The sequence below is a fragment of the Triturus cristatus genome, chromosome 3_1 (genome assembly GCF_964204655.1).
Source record: "Triturus cristatus chromosome 3_1, aTriCri1.1, whole genome shotgun sequence".
Classification (NCBI taxonomy): domain Eukaryota; kingdom Metazoa; phylum Chordata; class Amphibia; order Caudata; family Salamandridae; genus Triturus; species Triturus cristatus.
In genome coordinates, this window is record NC_140583.1 from 482,778,188 (window position 1) to 482,803,159 (window position 24,972).

General features: G+C 47.7%; 1 protein-coding gene across 1 annotated transcript in view; it reads right to left on the minus strand.

The window, feature by feature from the left end:
* IQGAP1 (IQ motif containing GTPase activating protein 1) overlaps positions 1-24,972 on the minus strand; it is a 532,553-nt gene that overhangs the window by 299,711 nt on the left and 207,870 nt on the right. Inside the window, exon 12 of the mRNA XM_085644306.1 lies at positions 5,508-5,671. Within this exon, the coding sequence (XP_085500432.1) occupies positions 5,508-5,671 (164 nt within the window). The remainder of the gene's footprint in view (positions 1-5,507; positions 5,672-24,972) is intronic.

Here is a 24,972-nt window from a genome sequence, read left to right on the forward strand (position 1 = left end):
TAACAAATGTCCTGCAAGGTGACGCCATGTCCCAAGGCAGTAGTGGCTGCAATTGCCCTGGTAGAATGGGCACGCAGCCCCACAGGAGGCTCCTTCTTAGCCAAGGAGTAACATGCTTTGATGCACAGAACGACCCACTGAAAGATGGTCAGTTTGTGCACAGCCCGACCTTTTTTGGCGCCCACATAGCCAACAAAGAGCTGGTCATCCACCCGGAACTGCTGTGTACGCTGTAGATAGAATGCGAGCGCACGTTTTGGGTCCAGACGGTGGAGCCTCTCTTCCTCCCTCGAAGGATGCGGAGGCGGAAAGAAGGTAGGCAAAGTGATGGTCTGCCCGATGTGGAAGGGCGTGACCACCTTTGGCAAAAAAGGAGGACGGGTCGTAACACCACCTTGTCCGGATGAACAGAAAGGAAAGGAGGTTTGGAAGAAAGAGCCTGGAGCTCACTCACTCTTCTGGCAGAGGTGATAGCAACCAGGAAAGCCGTCCTAAGAGTAAGAAAACGCATAGTACAAATATGAAGGGGCTCGAAAGGAGCGCACAGCAGATAGGTCAAAACGAGATTCAAGCCCCATGGAGGCATGATGAACGGCACGGGAGGAAACGTGTGCGTAATCCCTTTAAGAAAACGGTTACCAACCGCGGACTTAAAGAGAGAAGGCTGATCTGGACGCCTCAAAAAGGCGGAGATGGTCGAAAGATAACCTTTGATAGTGCCCAAAGCAGAGCCCTGCTGGGCCAAAGAAAGAAGGAACAGAAGAACTTCAGAAAGAGGGGCAGAAAGGGTATCCACAGCCTTTGCTGTGCACCATGCCAACTTGTTCTACCTGCAGGCATATACTGTTTTAGTGGAGGGACGCCTGGCTACCAGATTGACATTACAGACTTCGGGAGGAAGATCGAAAGCTGCAACTGCCGTCGCTCAATCTCCACGCATGGAGGTGGAGGCTGGACAGGTTCGGGTGGAAGACCGTCCCCTGCTGCTGCGACAGAAGATCCTCCCGAAGGGGCAGACGGATCGGGGGATCGATCACCATGCTGGGTAGCTCGGGATACCAGTATCTTCATGCCCAATCCGGAGCGCCAAAGATGACCTGGGCCCGGTCGCGCCGAATCTTCTTCAGCACTCTGGGCAGAAGTGGTATAGGCGGAAAGGCGTACAATAGACCGCAACTCCACTCGCGACGAAAAGCGTCGCAGAGCGAGTGCCGCCTTGGAATTTCCAACGTGCAGAACTGCTGACATTGCGTGTTCTCTTCGGTGGCGAATAGATCTAACCAAGGATCTCCCCACTGCAGAAAGAGACCTTGCACCACGTCCGAGTGCAGACGCCATTCGTGATCCATCAAGCACCGGCGGCTGAGTTCGTCCGCCCTGGCGTTCAGAGAACCTGCCAGATGTTGGACCACCAGGAAAATACCTTGATGTTCCAGCCACGTCCAGAGGCTCAGAGCCTCCTGACATATGGTCCAGGACCCCACCCCGCCCTGTTTGTTGCAATACCACATGGCGGTGGTGTTGTCCGTGAACACCTGCACCACACTTCCCCGGACAGAGGGAAGGAATGCCTTCAGTGCAAGTCGGATCGCCCGCAGTTCCAAAAGGTTGATATGGAGCCGGGACTCCGCCGGAGACCAGAGGCCTCTGATCTCCGCCTCTCTCAAGTGGCCTCCCCATCCCAGAAGGGACGCATCCATCACCACTGTGTGCTCCGGTTGGGGAAGGGAGAGGGAGAGGGATCTGCCATTGACCCAATCGTGATTCGTGAGCCACCACTGCAACTGCTGTGCAGTGCCCTCCGAGATCTGGACATGATCGGACAGGTTGCCCTGAGGTTGCACCCACTGGAGCTTCAGGTCCTACTGTAGAGCCCACATATGCCATCTGGCATGTGTCACATGCAGGAGGCCATCAGGCCCAGAAGCTGGAGGGTCATCCTGACTGAAACCCGGGACAGAGGCTGAAAGATCGGAATCATAGCCTGAATATCCCGGACTCGCTGCTCGGGAGGATAAACCCAAAATAGCGTTGAATCCAGAACCGCTCCGATGAAGGGGAGCTTCTGAGAGGGACTCAAGTGCGACTTCGGCACGTTGATGGAGAACCCCAGCAAATGCAGGAGGTAGGCCGTAGTCTGAAGGTGGTTGACGACTGCCTGGGGCGAGCCCGCCTTCAACAACCAGTCATCTAGGTAAGAAAAAACTGACACCTTGACCTGCGCAGGTGAGCTGCGACCACCGCCATCACCTTCGTGAACACCCGAGGGGCGCTGGTAAGGCCGAAGGGGAGCACGGCAAACTGAAAATGCTCCTGGCCTACCGTGAACCGCAGGTAACGCCGGTGGGCTGGCAGGACGGGGATGTGAAAATATGCGTCCTGCAAGTGCAACGCTACCATCCAGTCTCCAGGGTCGAGGGCAGCCAGGACCTGAGCCAGAGTCAGCATTTTGAACTTCTCCTTCCAGAGGAAGCGATTGACGTTCCGGAGGTTCAAGATGGGGCGCAGGCCTCCTTTGTCCTTCATGGGGATCAGAAAGTAGTGGGAATAACAACCACTCCCTACTTCCGGCCCAGGAACGCACACGATGGCTCCCTTGGCCAAGAGGGCCGTGACGTCCTGCTGGAGAAGTAACAAGTGATCCCCCGACATGCGGTGGCATGGCCGGTAGGGAGGACTGAAAGGGAAGAGAGTAACCTCTGTGGATGATCTGGAACACCCACTTGTCCAACGTGATATAGTGCCAGTGGGGGAGGTGGTGGCGGAGCCTGCCACCCACCAGTGTGGGGGGCTCCACAAAGCTCAGATTAGGAAGATTTGGAGGCAGAAGCAGCAGGGGCGGAGGTGGACTGTACCCCATGCTGATTCCCAGACCTGCCCCTGCGGAAGCCGTGTCCGCGGCTACACTGAGGCTGGTTCTGCACAGGCTTGCTGAAGGAACGTGCCTGGGCACCCCTGCCTTGGCCACGAAAGGAACGAAAACCAGGGGTGGCCGGGGTCTTTGTGGAAAGACCCATGGACTTGGCCGGGACTCGTGAGTCCTTAAAACGCTCCAGAGCACTGTCCGCCTTATCGCCAAACAGGCGAGTGCCATCAAAGGGCATATCCATGAGCGAGCTCTGGACATCGTACGAGAACCCAGTAGATCGCAACCAGGCGCCACCATCGTAGAAATCGCCCTGTCCAACAAGTCAATGGTGTCCAAACCACACTGAATGGCGAACTTAGCCGCATCCTTATCCTCAGCAACCGCCTGGATCTCCTCAGGACAATGAGGCAACAACCGAGCAACGGTATCCCAAACCGCATGGGAATAGCAGCCCAACAAGCAGGCGGTGTTCACCGACCGCAGCCCATGCTGGCCGAAGAGAACAACCGCTTACCGAACTGTTCCAGCTTCTTAAAGTCCTTATCCGGCGGAGCCGTAGGAAAAGCACTCTGCAACGTCAAGGCCTGGATGACCAGACTCTCAGGCGTGGGATGAGTGGTCAGAAACGCGGGGTCACCAGGCGCTGGGCGGTGACGCCTGGCGACATTCTTATCCACAGGGGCCCCTGTGGCTGGTCGCCACCAAGTGTCCAACAGGACATCGGTGAGGGCGTCATTGAAGGGAAGCAGTGGCTACGATAAAGTAGACGCCGTCTGGAGCACCTCGGTGAGGAGATTAGTTTTGAGGCCCACCGTAGGAAGATCGAGGTTGAGGACCTCAGCAGCCCGACAGAGCACCATCGTGTAGGAAGCACCCTCCTTCATCGTAGGTGGGGGAGAAGCAAACCCCGGGTCGGAAGAGACATCGAGGTCGCCAGCGTCCTCCAGATCATCCACCCAGTCCTGCTCGGAGTCACATTGACAGGCAAGAGGGTCCTCGGACCCCTCACAGTCATCCTCCAACTCCATTGCAGAAAGAACCGGTCGCGGCGGCAGAGCCGGAGAAGGGACATATGGCGCCGTCTCCCAATGCGGATCCCAGGTAGGAATGAAATGGTTCTGGAACCGGGGAAAAGGTGGAAAGAACGGCACCCACTGCGGCGTCGGAGACGGACCCGAGGGCGGAGCTGGAGCCGGAGCCAGCAGCGCTAGACCATGTGGTGCCAGGGCCGGAGCCAATGGCGTAGGATCCTGTGGCGCCAAAGCTGAATCCGCTGACGGGCCAACAGGATCTGGCCAGGGGACCGCGGGGCCCGAAGGCATGCCGACGGGAGCCTGAGGCCTTAAAGGCGGTCCATGGTGGCAAGAAACTCTTACACCTGTTCGGGAGTCGCCGACGGACCCGGGTAAGGTGGGTAGGCCGCAGGACTCCCAGGCTCCAAGGGAGCCACAGGGGCAAAACCCCTATCCCCCTCGTCTGCATCTGAAGACCGACGGGGGGACGTCGGAGAGCGTACACGCTTCTTCAACTTCTTTTTATGTCGCCGCATACCGAATCCGAGGGCGAAGACTTGGAGCCCAAGGAGCGACGACTGCGGCCCCGCGAGCGGTCCCGGGAATGGTCCTTGGACCTGGAGCAGCATTGGGACGAGTGCCGGACCTCCAGCAGCTTCCGGCGCCGCTCCCTCAAGGCCTTCGGGGCCATGGCTCAACAGTCCCTGCAGGACCGGGAGTCATGTTCGGTCTCCAGGCAGTAGAGGCAAACATCATGGGGGTCCGCCACAGACATGTTGCGACGGCATGACCCACAAGACTTAAAGCCAGGCAGCCCTACGTGCACCAGGAGAAACAGGCATTGGCATAGCCAATAGGTCTCGCCTTTGGGACCTTAGAAGTGTTTAGCCATGCAACAGTTGCATAACTAAAAACTTATAAGGTCCCAAAAGCGAGACCTATTGACTATGCCAAGCGGCCGTGGGGCCGTGAAAGTGATCAAACATCAAAGTGGCTGTGAAAGTAATTGCGGTCAAGCGCGGCACACGCGCCCACGCACATGCACTGTAGCTCTAGGCTGGCCTGGTAGCAATTTTTGGAGCCCTCTCAATAAGTCTCGCCAGACCAGCGCATGCGCTGAGTCAGGCGAGACCTAAAAAGGGGAGACAAAAAGTCTCAAAAGAGTAGTCAAAAAGTGACTAAGGTACGTGCTCTATCCGGATCTGCGCTTGCTGGCGCGGAAAAAGAAAGAACGGACGTCAGCGTGCATGGGTGGCGCCTAAGTAGTCTCCGTGACGTCATCTCGGCGCTTACGACGCCAGCGACTGACGCGCAGGGGTACTGCTACAAAAAACTTTCCGGATACAGTCGGACGCCTGGGGATATTCTAAGGTAAGTAATCTATCACTAACGTGTCTCTTTCAGATTTCCTATACAATGCTATCACTTGAAAGCTGTCACCACATGCAACAAGCCAATGGCCACTTATTTTGTTATTCTATTCATAAGGTGTGGACACAGGGGCACGCATCTAAATATGGTTGGGCCAGTATGCATTCATACCAAATGCCTGCTACGATTTCCCAAATATTGCCAATACCCAGTTAACATGAAGGGCAAGCAGAGACTCTGATAATGTTGCTCACCTCTGGACTCTGCTGCTGCAGTGTGGCCAACTCTCTTTGGTAAAGTTCTCCAGCGAATGGATAAACCTGGGGCAGCTGGGCATCAGAATTCATGAGCTCCGACACGGTCTCCTCAGCAACTCCTTTTCGAATTGCCGTATTTATCCTTACCACAGCCGCTAGCCCTAATGAGAGACATGAAATATTTTAAATATCAACAAAACCACTTATCAACAGCCCTTCTCACTTCATGGCTTACACAGCTAATCCCCAATAATTATTATATAAAAAAATAATATGGCAATAGAAGATTACGTTATCCACTGCAGTATGCAACAATCATTGGCAAAGCTAATAGGTCACGCCTTTGGGACCTACCGGCTTTGCCGGTACCTTTAAGCCATGCTTTATAGCATCCCTGATGCCGTGCAGCATGGTTTCATAAGAAACTAAAGCGCACTGCAGCATTTTGTAAGCGCGTGCACCAAACATCTGTGAAGTCATTTTTTGGAATACAGGCAGGGGAAGCATGCAGAGCAGGGGTGAAGAGAAAATGAGAGGGAGTTTAATGTGGAGCTGGGAGGAAGGAGAAGCTCACGGGTGAGAATACAAAACAGTTGGCGGAGCACACGAGGAGAGCGCCTCTCAGATGGGCATGAGGCATAACCCCCAGGGCGAGAGATGGCAGCGCCAAGAGGGGAAGAGAAGCACATTATGGGGACACCTGGCCATGTCATGAACTCTTGTAGAATGCTTTAACAACATTGTGCTGCTACTTCGAGCTGCTTGCTTTTTGGGTGTCAGGGATGTTTCAGTGCTGCCCACTGCTAATTGTGTACACTCAGAGGGAGCATTATACTGTTTATGCCACCGGTCCTGCACCTGTTCTTGGTGTTACTGAAGCGTATAATTCTGCTTTAATGCGTTACCATTGTGTTTGTGAAGATTGCTAAAGAGTTTTCAATCAGCAATGGCCTCAAGACGGTGTCTCTGGCGAGTCTGGTCTTGCTGGTGCTGATGTGGGCGCAGACCAGACAGGCTGGCACGCAAGAAGAGGTACCCGGTAAGGGTCAGGAGGCACTGAAAGGCCGTTTCCAAGGTGAGTGACCGGAGCAGCTGCGGGATCTTTCTCTGTCCAGTACCATCATCGGAAGGGCAGTGGCGTGCTGCTGTACAGAGCGTTGCTTCCCTGTCTAAGTCACTGACGTGTACTGAGGCTGCACAGACTGAAGTGCAGTGTTAGGTAGATGCCCCAGCCACCATGGCCAAGTGCACACACACAGCTGCCACAGATTCTGCTTGGCTGGCTAGCCCAGGCATGGTTCTAATACACTGTACTGACTCGTTGCAGAAATGCGCAGAGACCAGGGCGGAAATACAGATGCCCAAGGCGAATTCAGGGTCAAGAAGTTATTAATGAGCTGAATATTACTATATCCCGAATATGTGTCCTAGTGTGGTGTGCGGACGTTGGGGCACATGCTGCGAAACCTGCAGGTGGTGAAGGAGAACTTTACAGATGGGCAATGTGCACTTCAAGGGCAAAGCTGAGAGCAGATGTACGTCAACAGATTACAGCTGGAACTTAACACCTTAATGCAAAACTCAGACTGACGCCCCTGAGAGCAAACAGAGGCCCTTAGCTGGCCACGTCACAAGTTGTAAAGAGACAAACTAAGATTTGGAAGCGTTATTTCTCTCTCTGTAGTTCTGCCTGAATGAAGTGTAGGTCTTTGAATGTCAGGAAAAACGCACGGTCTTTGTGACTGTGCAAGTTAAAAAATAACCATATATGTAGCACTTCATCATAATGTGTTTAAAAATATCTAAATGAAATCATTTCAACAACCTTAGAATAACGACAGATAGAGTAAACAACTGCCAGGTTCTAAACGTATTCAAGTTACAAGCAGCTCTTTGATGCGGAGCACAACTGGTGAGCTATTAATACCAGGACTGTACCACGTGACCGGCAGGCAACACCCAGTTCTCAACATCACAAGCATTATCTACTGAACTATTTTGCATGGAATACACGTCTGTGAACTGCATTTGTGCTCTCAAACAAGCACGCTGACCCATCTCTGCTATTTTATGAGACTTCTAACTTGTGCCCTGAGAATAACACACACCTTTTCAGCAACTGCATTAACCACCAGATTTAACTTGTCACTGCTACATTCTGAAACTTGCTGGATAACAAATCTCTGCACTGGGTGCACTAATGCCAATGTTGTCAGCGGGCAGAACATGTCAGTGTTCAACAGCCACCGAGGATTAAAAAAGGGTGCTGAGAGGGGTCAACTGGTCACTCCCATTTCGTCCTCCATGACTCTAGAAGTCACAGCAAAAGAGAAAATAAAAACACGAGTGACATGTCTTGGAGGTGGCTCATGACAAACCTGGGGGAAGGGCAGGAGGATGACCACGGTCAAGGGCTAGGATCACCAGCAGAACTAGAACCACCAAGAGCAGGAGTTTTGGGATGAAGAGGATAAGCAGAACCAAGAGGACCACGGCAGAAAAGAACCAGAACGAGCAAGACAACAAAAAGGACCATGGGAGCTTCGCCAGAATGACAAAGACCAGAAACCAGCAACAAGGGACCAGGTCAACAAAGACTAGGTATGCCAGTGCTAGTCTGCCCACTGGGAGAGGGATCACAACCAAGGTGACCATGGAAATAAGAATCAGGACGGCTGGCATCAGGAGACTTAGGATTAAGAAGATCAGTAGGAGAAACAAGACCAGGCGGAGGAGGGGGAAGAACAGGACCAGGGTACCAGGAGGACAGAAAATAGGACCAGGAGGACCATGACCAGGAAAGCCAATATCAGGAAGACAATGGGTAACAGCAGTAGCAAGAAAATGTAGGACAGGGGAATTTGATCCAGGGGAAAATTAGAGACTAGGATGACCATGGCTAGGCGGACCAGGAGCTGAACCAGAAGGAACTGGACTAGCATCTTGAGGAGGACAAACACAAGAAGGACCGAGCATACTAGGAGGATCGGGACAAAGAAGTACATGAGCCATCGTTGTGCGTTCCCTCGGGGCACAATGGTACTACACGCAGGGCTGCAGACGCTTGTGTGTCCCCTTCTGCAATACTGATAGCGTTGGCACACATGATGGCGCTATCATGAGAGCGTTCCCTCATCTGCATAAGGTTGTGGTCCCATGCAAATTAGGGAATCACTTTAACTCTGCATCCGCACCATATTATAGACGAGGGAGCCGAAACAAACATGCCTTTAGGAGGTGCACAGAAAGTGTGCCACAAAAAGGTGGTGCAAGGCAGCCCTCTGGAGGGGAGAAAGGGGTCCCATGGCCCCCCAGACATCCCCTGTAGACGGATGCAGTAATTCACAGCACCCACCTACAAGGAGATCTCTCTCCACTCTTGGAAGCGCAGGTGGGTTGCCACCTGCACTATAAAACATGGAGCAACTTTTAAACAACTGCTCCATATTTCACTTGAATGTGCTGCCCTAGGGGCAGAGTGAGTTTGCTTCTGCCCGGGGGGGGGGGGGAGGGGGGGGCAGGCAGCGCATACTCTGTAATACAGTGCACTGTCCTTGTTTGCACCCGGCTCCCCTTTTCGAAGGTGCATTGCAGCAGAAACTGGGAAAGTGTCAGCATTTAAATACGGCCAAGGATGACCATGACCACCTAGAGGATAAGGACAAAGGGGAGCAGGAGGAACAAAGCCCAGAGGACCAGTTACGACCAGAAAAAGGAAGATCAAGGTGTTAAAGAATAGCACCAGGAAAAGGAAGTCTAGGAGGCGTACCAGAAGAAGATGAGCCAAGATGCAGATAAGGAGGATGAGGAGGAAGTAAATGCTGGGGCCAGGACAAGGAGGATGAGGAAGAGGATCAGAGCCAGAAAAAACAAGACCAGGACCCAGAGGAGGAACAGGAATATAAGAAGGGCCAGGAGATACATTAGGAGGAGTAGAAGGACAAGGAGTAAAAGGAATGGGGAAGGGCCAGGAGCATTATGACGAGCAGGAGGAGGAAAAAGGTAGGAGTCAGAAGAGACAGGCGGTGATCAACTGGAGATGAAGGACCAGAAAAACACCAGGACAAATGAGGAGGAGGTGTTTGCCAGACATACAAGCCCTTAGTTACATATACCACACATCTTATGAGAGCACTGCTTAACACCCTCTGCTATATTAAAAGGCCCTCTGTTTGTGAGCAATTAAATGACCTATTAACAGCTTTAACACTACCGAATGTTTTCTTGTCATGAATTTTATTGGGAGCAGAATTTGTCAAAAATAATGCATCAACATTCTACCATCGGCTCAGCTCCTCAAAGCGCCTCTCCTCATAATTCCACTTCCTCTTAACTGTACCGAGTTTATGGCATAATAAAGTAAACGTTATCCATTTCCAGCACTAGCGAAGTCACATCTTTCATATCAGCATTTATTTCACTTTCGAAAAGAAGTACCCAGCTGGGCTCCACCCCCACTGGCCGGCTTGCCTAAGACCAGCCTCCCGGGCCACACATGGCTGTGCAGTACAGAAGCCTTGCGTCGACTCTTTGGATGTAAAATGTCAACTAAAACAGATTTTAAGAAACCAATCCAGAATCCTTTATGGGCACAGCAACTTGTGATTTACCAGGAAGGGTTAGGAAAATATGCAACTGTTTGGATCCTGCTAGAACTGCCGACTACTGCAGCATTGTACCAGACCAAACTTGACCTCGGGCCTAACATTAGCATCACAACAATCATATTCACACTAAGCGTGGAAAGGGCGGGTTAAGCATTTGAAAATTATAAAGTAGACCAGTCCGAAGGGCATACATGTGGCTTGCCCAAATGATATTAGCAGTGACACCCTCAATAGGCTGTTCCACAACATCAAAATACAAAATAATAAAAACCATTATTCAGTGTAAGGTACCAACAAGTGGTTCAGAACCAGTTCTTGTTCAAATGGGCTAATAAACAGTTCATTAGCCTCAGGTGAATGCCAATTCCAGTCTCTTCTGACAAGTTTAAAATGCCATGCCCAGTTAAAGTTCAGGAGAGGAAAAGACCATGCTTAAAAGAAAGATGTTCAAGCTTTGTTTGAATGAAGGGAAGATGGGTAAACACAACCATTTCCTCACTTTAAAATGACAGCTCATTCATCATGTTAAGAGTCACCGATTTAAGGCAACTTTTCAATTCAAACACTAAGGGATTTCGCTCTAAGGGATTTCTAAATGGATTGTATTCTATGTTGGGGTAGGTGGTGGCCTCTGTCAAATTAATAGGCCATTTGAAGTAGGACTTTAGACATTTTAGAAAAATTGGCCATAATTCTTTGAAAAGCAGCTCCTCTTAAGAAATACAGAATTGTTTTAATAGGCACTAAAGAGTATTTATATGCCGTTCAGCGCACGGCTGAGGCACAATGCAGACAGGACTTCGCTGAGCCTTAAATTTGCCAATTCCAGGTCACAGTACAACAGGAACCTTGGGCGCAAAGATGCGACGTAGTAGACATTGCACTTTTTCCTTCTAAAACACCATGTAAGAGAAACAATATTGAGCTTATCATGACTTACGCGTGCATTTAGCAGCCTTGGCTGCTGGATTTATTATACTTTAAGATAAGGGAAAGATAAAGCTGTCTACCTAACATGACTCATGCAGAGAAGAATTGAATGCCAATATAATCCTATCTTGGAGTTTGTGGCGATTGCATTCAACATCTGCTCTACTAAACTCAGGTTACCGATAAGCACAGATTAACTGAACAAAAAAACTCTGTGATTTAAAATGAGCTGTGTGTAGATCATTTAAATCTAATAGATACTTTAGCTGTAGTTGTTCATGTTATTTCTGCATTGTTTTTCTAAAACAAAATTTCTCAGTTGTGCAGCCTACCAACATTTGGGTGTGACCTGCTGTTCACTAGTTTTAATCCTAGCAGGGCCCACCGAACCTTCGTATTTTCAAAGCCAATAAACTGAGCAGTAATAAGGTGAGTAATAATCACACCTACTATCCTTCGCAGTGCTAATAAAAGGCAAATCTGTGGTATAAACAAGCACTGGCAAAGCTAATAGATCTTGCCCAGAGCTATTGGCTTTGGTGATGCTGGTTTGCTTTGGCACCGTGCATACTTTATACTTAATGTATGGCACTACAGCTAATACAACCGTAGAGAGCTACTCTGACACCATGTATACATTTCTCAAATACCTGGTTTAAGGGAGGCAAACTACATCAAGTCTTGAGTTCTGCCTGGATCAATGCACAGGCAGAAACTGGTTCCAATGCCTGGGGAGCCCTCCCGGCTGATATACATTGGAACACCGCATTCTGGCATTTGGTAATTGACTTGTAATAACCAAATATATATCCTGATGACTAGCTGATGATACCACTTCCCTTTGGTGTAGGACATCTGGGGAAAGATCTATGAAGCTGCTCCCTGTCCTGGGTGTCATGGTTCTGGGTTTTGGAGGTAGACAACCAACTGACTGCCCAGCTTCCTACCAGTGCCCCACTTGCCCAAAATTACTGACTGTCCAAAGTCAGCATTTTAGTGTTCGGAAAGAGGCTCTTCTGCGCCTCCTGAAAAGAGATGTGATATTGTATTAGGACCTCTGCTGCTGCTCCCGTAGGCTCGGAAGAAGTGAAGTTCTGGAGGTGAACGTCTGTTGCTGTGTCCTGCAAGTAAGACACGCTGCTGAGTTTCCCAGAAAGAAGACTAACCCTGTAAGATAAATCCAAGGAAAGGCTGACTGAGAAGGGTTAATAAGACTCCTCAGAAAGAATGACCGTCAAGGAGTCATGATGATCTGGAGTCCAGTCAACTTAGATCGAATTTAACATGTAACATCAACATTCGTATCACAAGAAATCCAAGGATGTGCTGAAGACACCAATGCACTGTCTTCCCGTGACTCTCCCTGCTGTTCAATCGGATCACAGCATGCACTGAACTTACTAACTTATAACCAGCTTACCTCAAACAATTTTTACGCTACACATAGAAATGTGTGTACTTTACTGTTTCTGTATAGTGACTGGATTGCACAGATGAATTAGCATTTACATAGCCCATTTAAAATTAATTAACCTGATAAGAACTGGTTGTACTATTAGTATATTCTTTGATTTTAAACTACATACCTATAGATCTGATAGAGACTTCTAGCTGCAGATTCCTTACCTCAGAATATTCCCCAGCCGTCAAGTTGGATCCTAAAGATTTTTGAGCAGTACCCATGTGTGATGGTAGGTGGTGTCATTCGGCTCTGTGTCGCCAATGCTAGAAATGACGTGCCAGGTACCTATATCGGCGCCACGCCGGCACGATGACGTCAGTTCTTTCCTTTTCTGGGCCAGACAGCACTAATCGAGTCCGAGCTATTCCTCCGTCACCTTGTTTTACTGGCTTTTTCGATATCCTTATGAGAATGTATTTCCTTGTGAGTTATGTCACCCAAAAAATTGCCTGGTTTCAAACCATGTTGGGCCTGCCGCAGGCAAAAGTGAGTTAGGAGCAAGGGCAGGAAAGGGCAGGGTCTTGTGCACTACAAAGACCTTTCTTTGAAGTCACCCTACTACAGGGGTAAAAATGGGTAGTACTGGACCTCTGACACCATATACTCAGGACACTTCTGGAATTAAAGATATTCTACCAGGAAGAAGCTGCTGTGCTGCCAGGAGGGACTGCCACTTTGCTGCTTGCTTTACTGTTTTGGCCTGCTTTTCGTCTTGCCTGTGAGTGAGAGGACTGGGCTTGACTCTCTATATCCTGCATCTCTATAAGTTCTCCAAGGGCTTGCTTCCTGTTTCTGAAGGATTGGGATATCCAAGACTTCACCTGCATCTTGTTCCCAGCACCTGGACTCCTCTGCTGCTAGTCCTACTCTTCCAAGTGGTGCCAACTCCAGTCCTGGGCCCTTAGAAGTGAGTGTTTGGTGATGCAACCCAAGAAACTAACACATTGACACCGAAGCATCGATCGGAACAGATGCATTTCCCTGCAATATTGATGCATTGCCACTGCCTGCACTGAAGCCGTCGATTCTGCTCATGAACTGCATGACGCAACAACTTCGACATCCAACGCAACCCTGACTTTGCAGACTCAGCGCCTTTACATCACCGCTGCTGCATGAGTCTCGAACACCGCATCGCCGACGTCTGCAACGCACCATGCCCAACACATTCCCAGCCCTGTGTGGTTTTGCGTAAATGAATCGCCTGCAACCAAGAGGTTCGATATTAACGCACCAGCCCGATGCACAGCGCTCTTGACATCGACGCTTCAATGACAGTGCCCGACTTCGGAAATGACGCATCGCATCCCCATTTTTGCTCAACACATCGTACGAGCTTCGGTACGGTCACCTGCGTATAGTCCGCGCTCCATTGTGATCGGACTGAACTTTTGGATTTACCCCGGTCAAGCATGACCAGATAGCCCCAATTGGAGCTATTGATTTCTAAGCACTGCATTTTAATTTAATCTTGCAAAATTGGTATCTTGACTTGTGTATGTTGGATTGTTAACATCTTGGTTTTGTTTTACTCTAATAAATACTGGCCATTTTTCTAAACTGGTGAGGAGAATGTTTGTGATGGTTTCACTGTGTTACTGTGTGTGTGTGCACAAATACTTTACACATTGCCACTTTAGTTTAGCCAGACTGCTCTGTGCCAAGCTACCAGAGGGTAAGCACAGGTAAACGTTTAGTTTGTACTACAGATATCCTGACTAGAATTGTGGTTCCTGTTTGGACAGGGTGCATACTTCTGCCAACCAGAAACCCAATTTCTAACAGGGTTACTCCCTCTCCTTTGGGGCTACCCTGCTACCCACTTACAACTGGATGACTGAAGACCAGCTCTCCTTGCTCTGTCAGGAATTGCAGGCTCTCTTGGCCAGGGGAGCAACAGAGAGGGTGCCTGCATCGGAAGTAGGTTGTGGTTCATATTCCTGCTACTTTCTGGTGCCAAAGAAGCACAGAGGACTTCATCCTATCGTAGACCAGTGCCTACTCAACCTCTTCATGAAAAAGGAGAAAGTTTTCTCACACTTGCCCAAGTCCTGTCTGCCCTGAACCCAGGAGACTGGATGGTAGCATTGGACTTGCAGGATGCATATTTCCACATCCCCGTCCTGCCTGCACAGAGACGTTAACTACGGTTAACGGTGGACCAAGAGCACTTTCAGTTTGCCATGGTCTCTTTCGGCCTCACCAGCGCCCCTACGGTGTTCACGAAAGGGATGATGGTGGTTGCAGCTTCCCTGCGGAGGTCGGTAGTTTCAGCCTTCTCTTACCACAATGATTGGCTGCTGAAGGCGGGCTCGCCCTAGGGAGTCGTTTCCCACATTCAGACTATGGTGAATCTTCTGCACTTGCTGGGTTCACTATTAAAATGCCAAAGTCGCACCTGACTCCCTCCCAGACGCTCCCTTTCATATAAGCCTTTCTGGACACTGTGCAGTTTGAGCCTTTCCTCCCAAGTGGGGAGACCAGGATATTCAGGCTATGATTCTGATGTTTCAGCCTCTATCCTGCATTTTGGTGAGCCTGACTCTGAGGCTGTTGTGCCTCATGGCCTCCTGCTGTTACTCATGCCCATTGGCATATGCAGGCTCAAAAGTGGGACCTGAACTCCCAGTGGATGCAGCATCAGGGATATCTCTCTGACATGATCAAGATCTCGAGGGGAACTGCAAAAGATCTTCAGTGGTGGCAAACAAACCATGATTTGGTCTGTGGTATACTCCCTCTCCCTTCCCCAACCAGATCTAACTGTAGTGACAGATGTGACACTCCTGGGATGGAGCGGCCATCTGGGAGAGGTGGAGATCAGAGAACTTTGGTCTCCATAGTCTGAGCTCCACATCAACCTGTTGGAGCTTTGGGGGATTCGCTACGCATTGAAAGCCTTTCTTCCTTCAATCAGGGGAAGGCTGGTGTAGGTGTTCATGGACAACACCACCACCATGTGGTTCTGCACCAAACAGGGCAGGGTGAGGTTGTGGACCTCCTGTCAAGAGGCCCTACGTCTCTGGATATGGCTGGAACATCAGAGCATTTCCCTGGTGATTCAATATCTGGCAGGCTCTTTGAAAACCAGAGTGGATAAACTCAGCTGAAGATGCCTACCGGATCACCAACAGCATCTCCATCCAGAGGTGGTGCAAGATCTCGTTCAGCAGTGGGGAGAGCCTTGGACCATCGCTGAAAACACGCAATGCCAGCAGTTTTGCGTGCTAGGGTTTCCAAGGCGACTCCCGCTCTGAGATGCTTTTTGTTTCGAGGAGAGCTCAGGCCCCCTGTAACCTTACTGCCAATACCACTCCTGTCAAGAGTTCTCAAGAAGATCAGGAACGACCAGGACCAAGTCTCTCCTGTGGCTCCGAATTAGGCATAGAGAGTCTGGTATTCCGATTAGGCATAGAGAGACTGGTATTCCGAGCTGTTGAGCATTACCATCGGTCCTCCACTAAGGCTGCCTCTTCGAGTGGATCTTCTGTCATAGCAGCAGGGGTAGGTCCTGCACCAGAACCTGCGTGCCCTCCACCTTCATGCATTATGATTCAGTAGTGACAGTTGACAGCGTTCGACCTTCCTCCCAAAGTCTGATGTTATTCTAGCAGCCAGGCATCCGTCCACCAAGTCGGTGTATGCCTGCTGTTGCAATACGTTTGTGTCATGGTGTATTTCCCACACTGTTGACCCCCTTTCTGCACCTTTATCCAAGGTTCTTTTGTTTGTTGTATCTTTAGCCCAGTCGGGCTCTGATCTGGGCACAGTTAAAGGTTATTTCTCTACCATTTTGGCATTTTTGCGGTTGCTGGACCAACCTTCTCTGTTTAAGTCACCTGCTGTAGCTAGGCTCCTTAAAGAACTGCAGCATATGTTTTACCCTATGCCATTCATCATGCCTCAGTGGGACCTCTATCTTGTCCTCACCTCTCTGATGTGTGCCCCATTTGAACCTCTGCATAATTGCCTTCTAGGCTATTGACTATCAAAACTTCCGTTTTAGAGGCCATAACATCGGCCAGGAGGGTTAACAAATTGAAGGCCATCTCTGCACACCCTCCTTATACCGGCTTCTAGCCATACAAACTGAATCTCTGGACACATGCCTCCATTCTTCCAAATGTTGTGACTCCCCATCATGCAGGCCAGAGCATCACCCTGACTACCTTCTTTGCTCCACCTCATCCCTTCAAAGAGGTGGAGAGACCGAAAAATAGCGTTGTCATTCTATTTTGACTGAACAAAAGAGTTCCGGGGGGACAATCAATGCTTTGTGGGCTAAGTAGGAGCTTAAAAAAAATGAAGGCTGCGCAGAAACGGATAACCTTGAGATGGATTGTTCTATATATTAATATCTGCTACACATTGGCCAAGAACGCACTGAGGGCTTGCAAGATTACTCCATTAGAGCGAAGGTTATGACCACTGCGTTAGCACATGGTGTCCCTGTTCTGGAAATTTGTCAGGCAGCAATGTGGGCATCCCTGCAGACATTCACAAAGCACTACTGCCTCGGCAGTCAGGTCTTTTGGGACAGGCTCTTCGCAGACCCACCTCTGGGATGTGGTGCTTGAGTTTCTTTGGTAAGGAATCTGGGGTTAGAAGTCTCTATAAAATTAATGAGTTACTTACTTTTGGTAATGCCTTATCTGGTAGAGACTATATAGCAGCAGATTCCTTACCGGCCCTAACATCCTCCCCGCTCTGCGAACCTATTACAGTGTAAGAGACAACGTTCTCAAGGCCTTAGGTTGTCACACCAGTGGTCAGTTCTTATCATGGCTCTGCGCTCCTGTCATAGAAAGTCGTGAAAGTAACTGATGGCAACGCGCTGGTATGGCACGCATGTAGGTACCGAGCACGTCACTTCTGGCGCGGATGAAACTGCCGCGGTGCTGAAGGATGCCACCTATCAGCATGCAGTAGTACTGATAGAAAATCTTCTGGATCCCGTCTGACACCTAGGGAATATTCCAAGGTAAGAAATCTGCGGCTAGATAGAGTCTCTACCAGAAAAGGTGTTACTGAAGGCAAGTAACTTGTTTGTTGTGCAACTCTCAGGAGATGTGTTAAACTCCTTGGATGCACTAATCCCAACTGAGAAGTTCTCACAGTGTCTCAGGTATGAAGATTAAGTCACAAACTGCTAGTCAGAACAGAGGTGCTTTTTCAAGAGCTCTCCAGGTGGGTTAGTGGGGCTATCTGGGGAGTTCTGTAAATCAGGACCGAGGTTTAAAGATGGAGCTCTGTGAATGTCCCAGAACTAATACACTAGTGAACAATGTGAAAATAGAGGAAAATTGAGATCCTTGAGGGTGTCTCAATACCGCATAGCTGAGTGCATTATAAACATGGGTACAGGCACCCGGTGAGGGAATCTGTGGATATCTCAAAACTGCTGCCAATTAATAGCGAGGACAAAAATAGAGATACTTTTTAAGTACGCTTCGACTGATGAAGCACTTGGAAACCCCTGTAGAATGCAACTCATGTATATATATATTTCAGGAATACGGTAGATGTCTCTGTACTGGTCTACCAATGAATATTGCACAAGTCAGGATTGGGGTATACTGTAAGAACTCTGTGGATGGCACAATAGTGGAATAGCTATGCCTGTAGCAGACAGGATTAGATGGGCATCAGGAGAGGACTGTGGTTCTCTCAGAACTGGAACATCTGCAAATGATGCAAGACACATCAGAGGGTCCATGATAGCTCTGTGAGCGCCGGAGTAAATTAACAGAAATGCATAGGCCTGGTCAATATAAAGGTGGTATGTCTACACCATGTGCATGCCCCTCGTCTGTCCTCACTGCAACTCCAGTTCATTTTGGGGTCAGGCACACTAAACTATTTTTTTGAATTCTGAGCCGCACAGAAACTAGGAAAAGGGCAGCCATATCATAGAATCTGCTGCTTTTCACCGACTGGATTGTAGGTAGTTCATTTAGTAGAGGACCCGGGGTTCAACCAAGGGTAAAAAACTGAACGGACAATAATTTACCTGATTGTGAACAACATGTACGATAACACTACCTTGGTGTGTAAACTATAGAATCCACAGTCAAAAATTTTAAATCACTACATTTTATTTTAAGCTGGTTATCTCAGTTAAAAAAGCCATGAGGCTCGCTGGTTTTCTCTGCGGCGCCTTACTTTAGCTACCCTACCTTTCCTCATCCCAAGTACTGCTGGACAGTCAGGTGTAAAAGAAAGTACCTGTAGTATTGGTCATGGCCACGTCAACTGCTGCCTTAGAGAGTCGACCAAACAATGGCTTTTTCTATACATTCAAAAGAATACTATAAAAGTACACTGTGATCTAAGCAGACTTCATTCTACTTTATCACTATTTTACAGGATGCATGCTTTAATTAGGGTGACCAACCGTCCGTAAATTTCACGGACAGTCCGTAAATTGGACCTCACGTCCGTTGTCCATGAGGATCCTTTTTACGGACGCCTTTTGTCCGTAATTTTAGGCATGTTAGGGAACAGAGCTGTTCCCCTGCGAGAGGCCTCAGCTCCGTGATGGGGCCGCTTCGCACTCCTCTGAGCACAAGAGCAGCCACACACCGCCCATTGTCATTCTGTATGCGGCTGATGATTGCCACATACAGAATGACAATGGGGCAGGAATGGCTGTTACAGCATGTGGTGGCCTCCTCTTGCCACGGTCTAGGGCAGGGCATTCTGTCAGATGGAAGTGCAAAAACGCCCATGCTGCTGCTAGGTGAGAATCCAGTAAATCGAAGGAAGGCGGTAATAGAAGTTCAAAGGAAAGGATTATAGTTATAGTATAGCAGCCATGGTTTCTGCTTTTTTATTTTATGCATCTAACAACCATTGACAGAGCCAATAGTTCTGGCTTGTTGTAGGTGTAACGTTACTTGTTCCAAGTGTAACGTTACTTGTTGTATTATATATCTGGTTGCAATGACAGAAGCAACAAAAATACCAGTCTGGCGGCACATTATATTGAGCACAGATTTTTAGCTTATGTGTTTTAAGCCACACATTTTATTACATTAAACACCCTTTTGGAGAGACCCCCCCTAGTTTTTACATCCCACTTAAAGCTCTGGAAACAAAACCATGTCACAGTCACCTCAGTTCAGGCACTGTGCATCAGGCATGACGCATGCCTTCCACTTTTTCAGATTGCCTAAGTGCAGGGGCATAGTGAACCCTACCCCACCCCACCCCTTGCTTTAGGAACTACAGCGAGGGTGGAGTTCTTGATGGGTCTCATAATTAATGTGAAAAGGTGAGTGAGTAAGTAAGTGAAGGGATGGGTGGATGGATGGCTGGATGGATGAATGAAATGATGGATGGGTGGATGAGTGAAAGGGTGGATGATGGGCAAGTGAATGGGTGGATGGATGAGTGAAATAATGGATGGATTGATGAATTGATGAGTGAAAGGGAGGATTGATGAATTGATAAGTGAAAGGGTGAATGGATGGACAGATGAGTGAAAGGGTGGATGTAAGGCTGGATGAGTGAGTGAAAGGGAGGGTAGATGGACAAAAGGATAGATAGATGCGTGAAGGAGTGAAAGAGTGGATGGATGAGAGAAAGGATGGATGGATGAGAGAAAGGATGGATGGATGAGCGAAAGGTTGGATGAATGATAGGTTCAATGGATGGATTCATGAGTGGATGAGTAGATGGGTGGGTGGATGGAAGGGTGGATGGCTAAGTGAAAGGGGAATTGAAAGAAAAAGGGGGATGGGTAAATGGATGACTGAACGGGTGAATGAGTAGAAGGATGAGTGACTGGATGGATGAATGAGTAAGTGAAAGGATGGCTGGATTGGTTAATGGCTGGATGGATGAGTGAATGGATGGATGGGTGAAAGAGTGGATGGATGAGTGTACGGATGGATAGGGTGAAAGGGTGGATGGATGGATGATGGAGGACTAAAAGGGTGGATTGAGGAATGGATGAGTGAAATGATGGATGGAAGGATACGTGATGGATAGGTTTGTAAATGGTTGAATATGGACATGGATGGGCACACAGATGGAAAGACAGAATGAATGGTGAAAGACTGAATGATGGATGAAAGTATTATTACACCTTGTAACCCCCATTATCTTAAGCAACATTTCTTATACATTGACTATCACATTTATATGAGTGATTGTCTCTATATAATATGTGTGTTGTAACGCACTCCAACACTCTGCCCCACATACTTGGGATGAGTAGCACTATAGAAGAAATTAAATACACATGAGAGAGGGTCTATGTGAAGATGAGGGGCACGGGCACCATTGGAGGGTGGTAGCGAGGCCGGACTGGCGGGACCGGGCATCAGGCGTTTTCTCTGGGAGCTGGAAAGGTGGGGTGGGGGCGATTTTGTTACCACAAAAAGACCTGCACATTTGCTTAAAGCTGCGCGCACACTGACAAACCATGAAGTGCACAATTGTCGCAACCTAATATACATTTATTTTCACTTGTACTTTAGTAGTTGTCTATTTACTTACTTATATACTATTGCGGAACCTTCTCTGATGTGTCTGTAAAATGTACCTTTTGTCCTGAATTTTGACCTCCTGTCCTGAATTTCTGACCTGAATTTTGACCCCTTGTCCTGAATTTTTACACTCACTGTCCTGAATTTGCACCCATGTCAGTTGGTCACCCTAGCTTTAATGCATCTTTGAGACGACGTAGATCCTTATAGCAAATAATTACAATCAAATTAAATGACCATATATAACCCAATTATTTTAACAGATAACCCAGAATATCAATTATAAAAAAACTGCCATAGAATTGCAAAGCAAGCAGCGGACCGAAAAATGCACATGAAATCGTGCTGACTGGTCGTGATCGGTTAATTTACTCCAGAAAATACGTCGGCTAAAACAGATCATTGCTATCGGTAGGAAAATCCGCAGGCGGCAACTTCCTGAAAGAAATTTGAAGCACATCATGTAGAAAACACACGATGAAGTCCAGTGCCTACAGTTAAGTGCTTTGTTGCATTTCGGATTTGTACATCTCTGGCAGTCGCTGCCTCGTACATTTCCCACACCCCGTGTGTGTAAGCCAATTGCTGATTACAATCAGGAATGCGTGTGACGTTTGTCCCACCAAAACCCCCCTTCTGGTTACGGAAGCAGGTGCAGGCTTCTATTTATAGCACAGACGCAGGTTTCTATTTATAGTATCAAAGGGACGCAAGGTCACACTACAGGGTTACTGCACGAGCACAAAGCTTTTTTGACCCGTTCTGCCGTTTGACGTCCTCAATGCTTTCCCAATCTGGGTCAACATCAGGGGTTGTGGGGCTGTAGGAAGACCTTCTGCTAGAACACTGTTCCCTCTCCTCCAAAATGAATGTGAATGGATCCAGCTACCAAGAGACCCAGAGGCGCAACTAGAGCCAAATTTCAGGGGGGGCTAAGAAAAAATTTCGGAGGGGGGCTGAATCTTTAAACAATAGGCAGAGTGGAGCTGCAGGGGCTCTTAGAAGGGGTGAAACAACAGCAAGGCCTCATTAACATGTAAATGGTCTTTTAAAAGTCCAGAGTGCAATGTTCTGATGACTAAAAAAGCCGGGACTGACGGACGGGGTTATACATGTCATAGGGCCACCTGGCCAATAAAGGTTGCTTTTCCCTATCCTAGGAGCTGGTGGCTGCACTCTGCGCGGGTGAATTGCACAAGTGCTGGAGGTGCGTGGCCACAGGGGTCAGGCACCCCATGGTGCTGCAGCCACAAGCCTCTCTCCTCAGGCAGCCACAAGACCAGCCGCCAGAGAGAACTGGTATTGTATTCCCCTTTACCACCTGGTAGGAGAATGCTGGCCCTTCTTAATGGGGCCTCCCTACATCCAACCATCCAACCCTTAGAATCTAGTAGTCAGGCTGGAATAAGGAAAGGGCATGTGGAAAACTGTAACCAGACACTCCTCGAACGATGATTATTATTATTTTTTCACCGAGACTGTTTTACATAGTGCATTCTAGGAAAATAGCTGGGAAAGATATGCGGGAGCAGCAGTTACTTTAATGTGTGTGACATTTAACACGGAGATGTGAGCAATCTGCATGTAAAGCAAAAAGTTCCAAATCTCTCAGTCACCTGATGTAAGCCCCTGGAGAAACAACCAGCATTGGTATAGCCAATAGGTCTCGCCTTTGAGACCTTACAAGTGTTTAGCCATGCAACAGCTGCATAACTAAATACTTATAAGGTCCCAAAAGCGAGACATATTGGCTATACCAAGCGAAAGTGATCGCGATCTTGATCAAACATCAAAGCGGCAGCGAAAGTAATCGCGGAAAAGCGCTGCGCGTGCCCGCGCTCATGCACTGTAGCTCTAGGCTGGCCTGGTAGCACTTTATGGAGCCCTCTCAAAAAGTCTCGCCAGACCGGCGCATGCGCTGGGTCAGGCGAGACCTAAAAACTAAAGAAACTACTAAGTGGTGATGTGTGTCTTTTTACATTTAATGTAGCTGCCGATTCAATTTACACAGAACATGCTGTGGTTTCACCTTCAATCTATGGCTTATGAACCTTGACCATTGCCCCCTTGCTCCCCGTAGGGCAATATGACCTTTTTTCATTCTTTCCTTATTTTATTGAAGTTTATAAGCACTTTGTGATGATTTTACAAGCTGGTATGGCATTCATATTCGAACAATACATACTAAACCGAGGTTGCACTCACTCAAATGAAAGGTATGTGGAGATGTATGTACATTTATATGAATGTAAATGTATACAAATGCTGCCAATACATTTAATGATTCGATTAGTTTGTTTTTATAAAACAAGCATAAGTTTTCACATTCAGCTCATATTTGCTTGTGCTAATCTGCGAATTATTGTTTCAGCAGTCGTCACTAAAATGTCCACCTCTCAAATTAATGTAATATTTCACTATACCACTAATCCTTTTTGGGTTCCGGAGTAGCGTGCTACTTGCCGAAAATGGCTTCAACACCTCATCAGAGGTAGCACGCCTATATAATTGCAAACCTTTCTCTCTTCTACACCTCCACAATCCTTTTCAATCCAAATAACAGACTAACATGTCCACAGCTCGAATTAATTTCATATTTCACTATACTAATTCACCACTTATCCTTTTTGGGTTATGTAGTAGCGTGCTACTCTCCGAAAAAGCGCTTCAACACCTTGTATGGGGTAGTAAGTGCTATATAAATACAATTATAATCTATACTCAAGGTTAGTGTTTAATTAAGATTTAGAATAAATTCATTGGTTTATCTCTGTGTTCTCAAAACCAAGTCGGATGCTCTACCTCCACCAATCATTCTTTAAGGGCCTCTGGCATATCTAAAACAGCCTATTTAGTGTCTTATCTCCATGACAAAACTCACAAGCTATTGACATGGGTCTAAGGTAAATCTGCCCAGATATAGGGGCAAAAATCCCTTGATTCACATCAATGTGGAGTTGGTCTAACGGCTAGGGCGCTCGACCTCGGACCTGGGTTCGAGTCTCGGTAATGACGCTAAAACATCCTGTGATTCTGGGCAAATCACTTAATCTCCCAGCGCCTAAAGAAAAAAAAAGAAAAAAATGAATGTGTGTCCTCATGTAAAGTAACTGGTGCTATGTAAAGCGCTCTGATACCTGACTGGATTTGGGTGAAGTTCGCGCTATATAAAACTCTGCAAAAAAAAAAAAAAAATGTGAATCTAATACAGTACACAGCCAAGCGTTTTTAATACCGCTATAATATTTCAGTCTTGTGTTCTTTCTTTGCCTTATACCTTTACTTCTACTTTTGTAATTTAGAAATAAAATGACATAACGGGGCAGGATTAAATAGAAACATCGAATATGGAAATTCTTTATGCTCACAAACTGCACTGCCAGGACAGTAACGTCAAGAGATAGCCGACCTCGTAGAATATAAATATGTATTAAATACCATTGTTTTAGGCTTTTCCTGAAAGTTAACAGAGTCAAATTCAAAGTAGATTCTATATATTCGGCACTAAAACAAAAAATCTGTGACCGAACATTCAATAAAGTTTAGTTCTTTTAATGTATTGGAGACCAAGGTTAATTGATTGCAGTCTGCATTCTGGTGCTTACTTTTTTTTCCCTGCAGAAAGACTTCCCCGAATTCACTTAAATAGTAACTGTGCAACTGAGTGTAATTGTCTAAATGATAGGTCACCACCGTAGCAGAATTTAGTACAGGACTTCCAGCAATGTTTTGTACATTGCAGTCTGGCTGCTTGAGCCTTTGGTAGTACAATATTACAAATAAATTAGCCACCTTGAAATAAATTATTTAAAGCACCAATTAATCTTTTGTGAGGTTCTTTTCCACATAAGGTAGGGTACGTTTCTGCTGTCACAGACTATGATATGCAGATTAAACAACTGACTTGATGCGAGCCTAAAACTCTGAGATTTGTATCCAAGTTCACTCACTGATTTATTTGCATTAGCAAA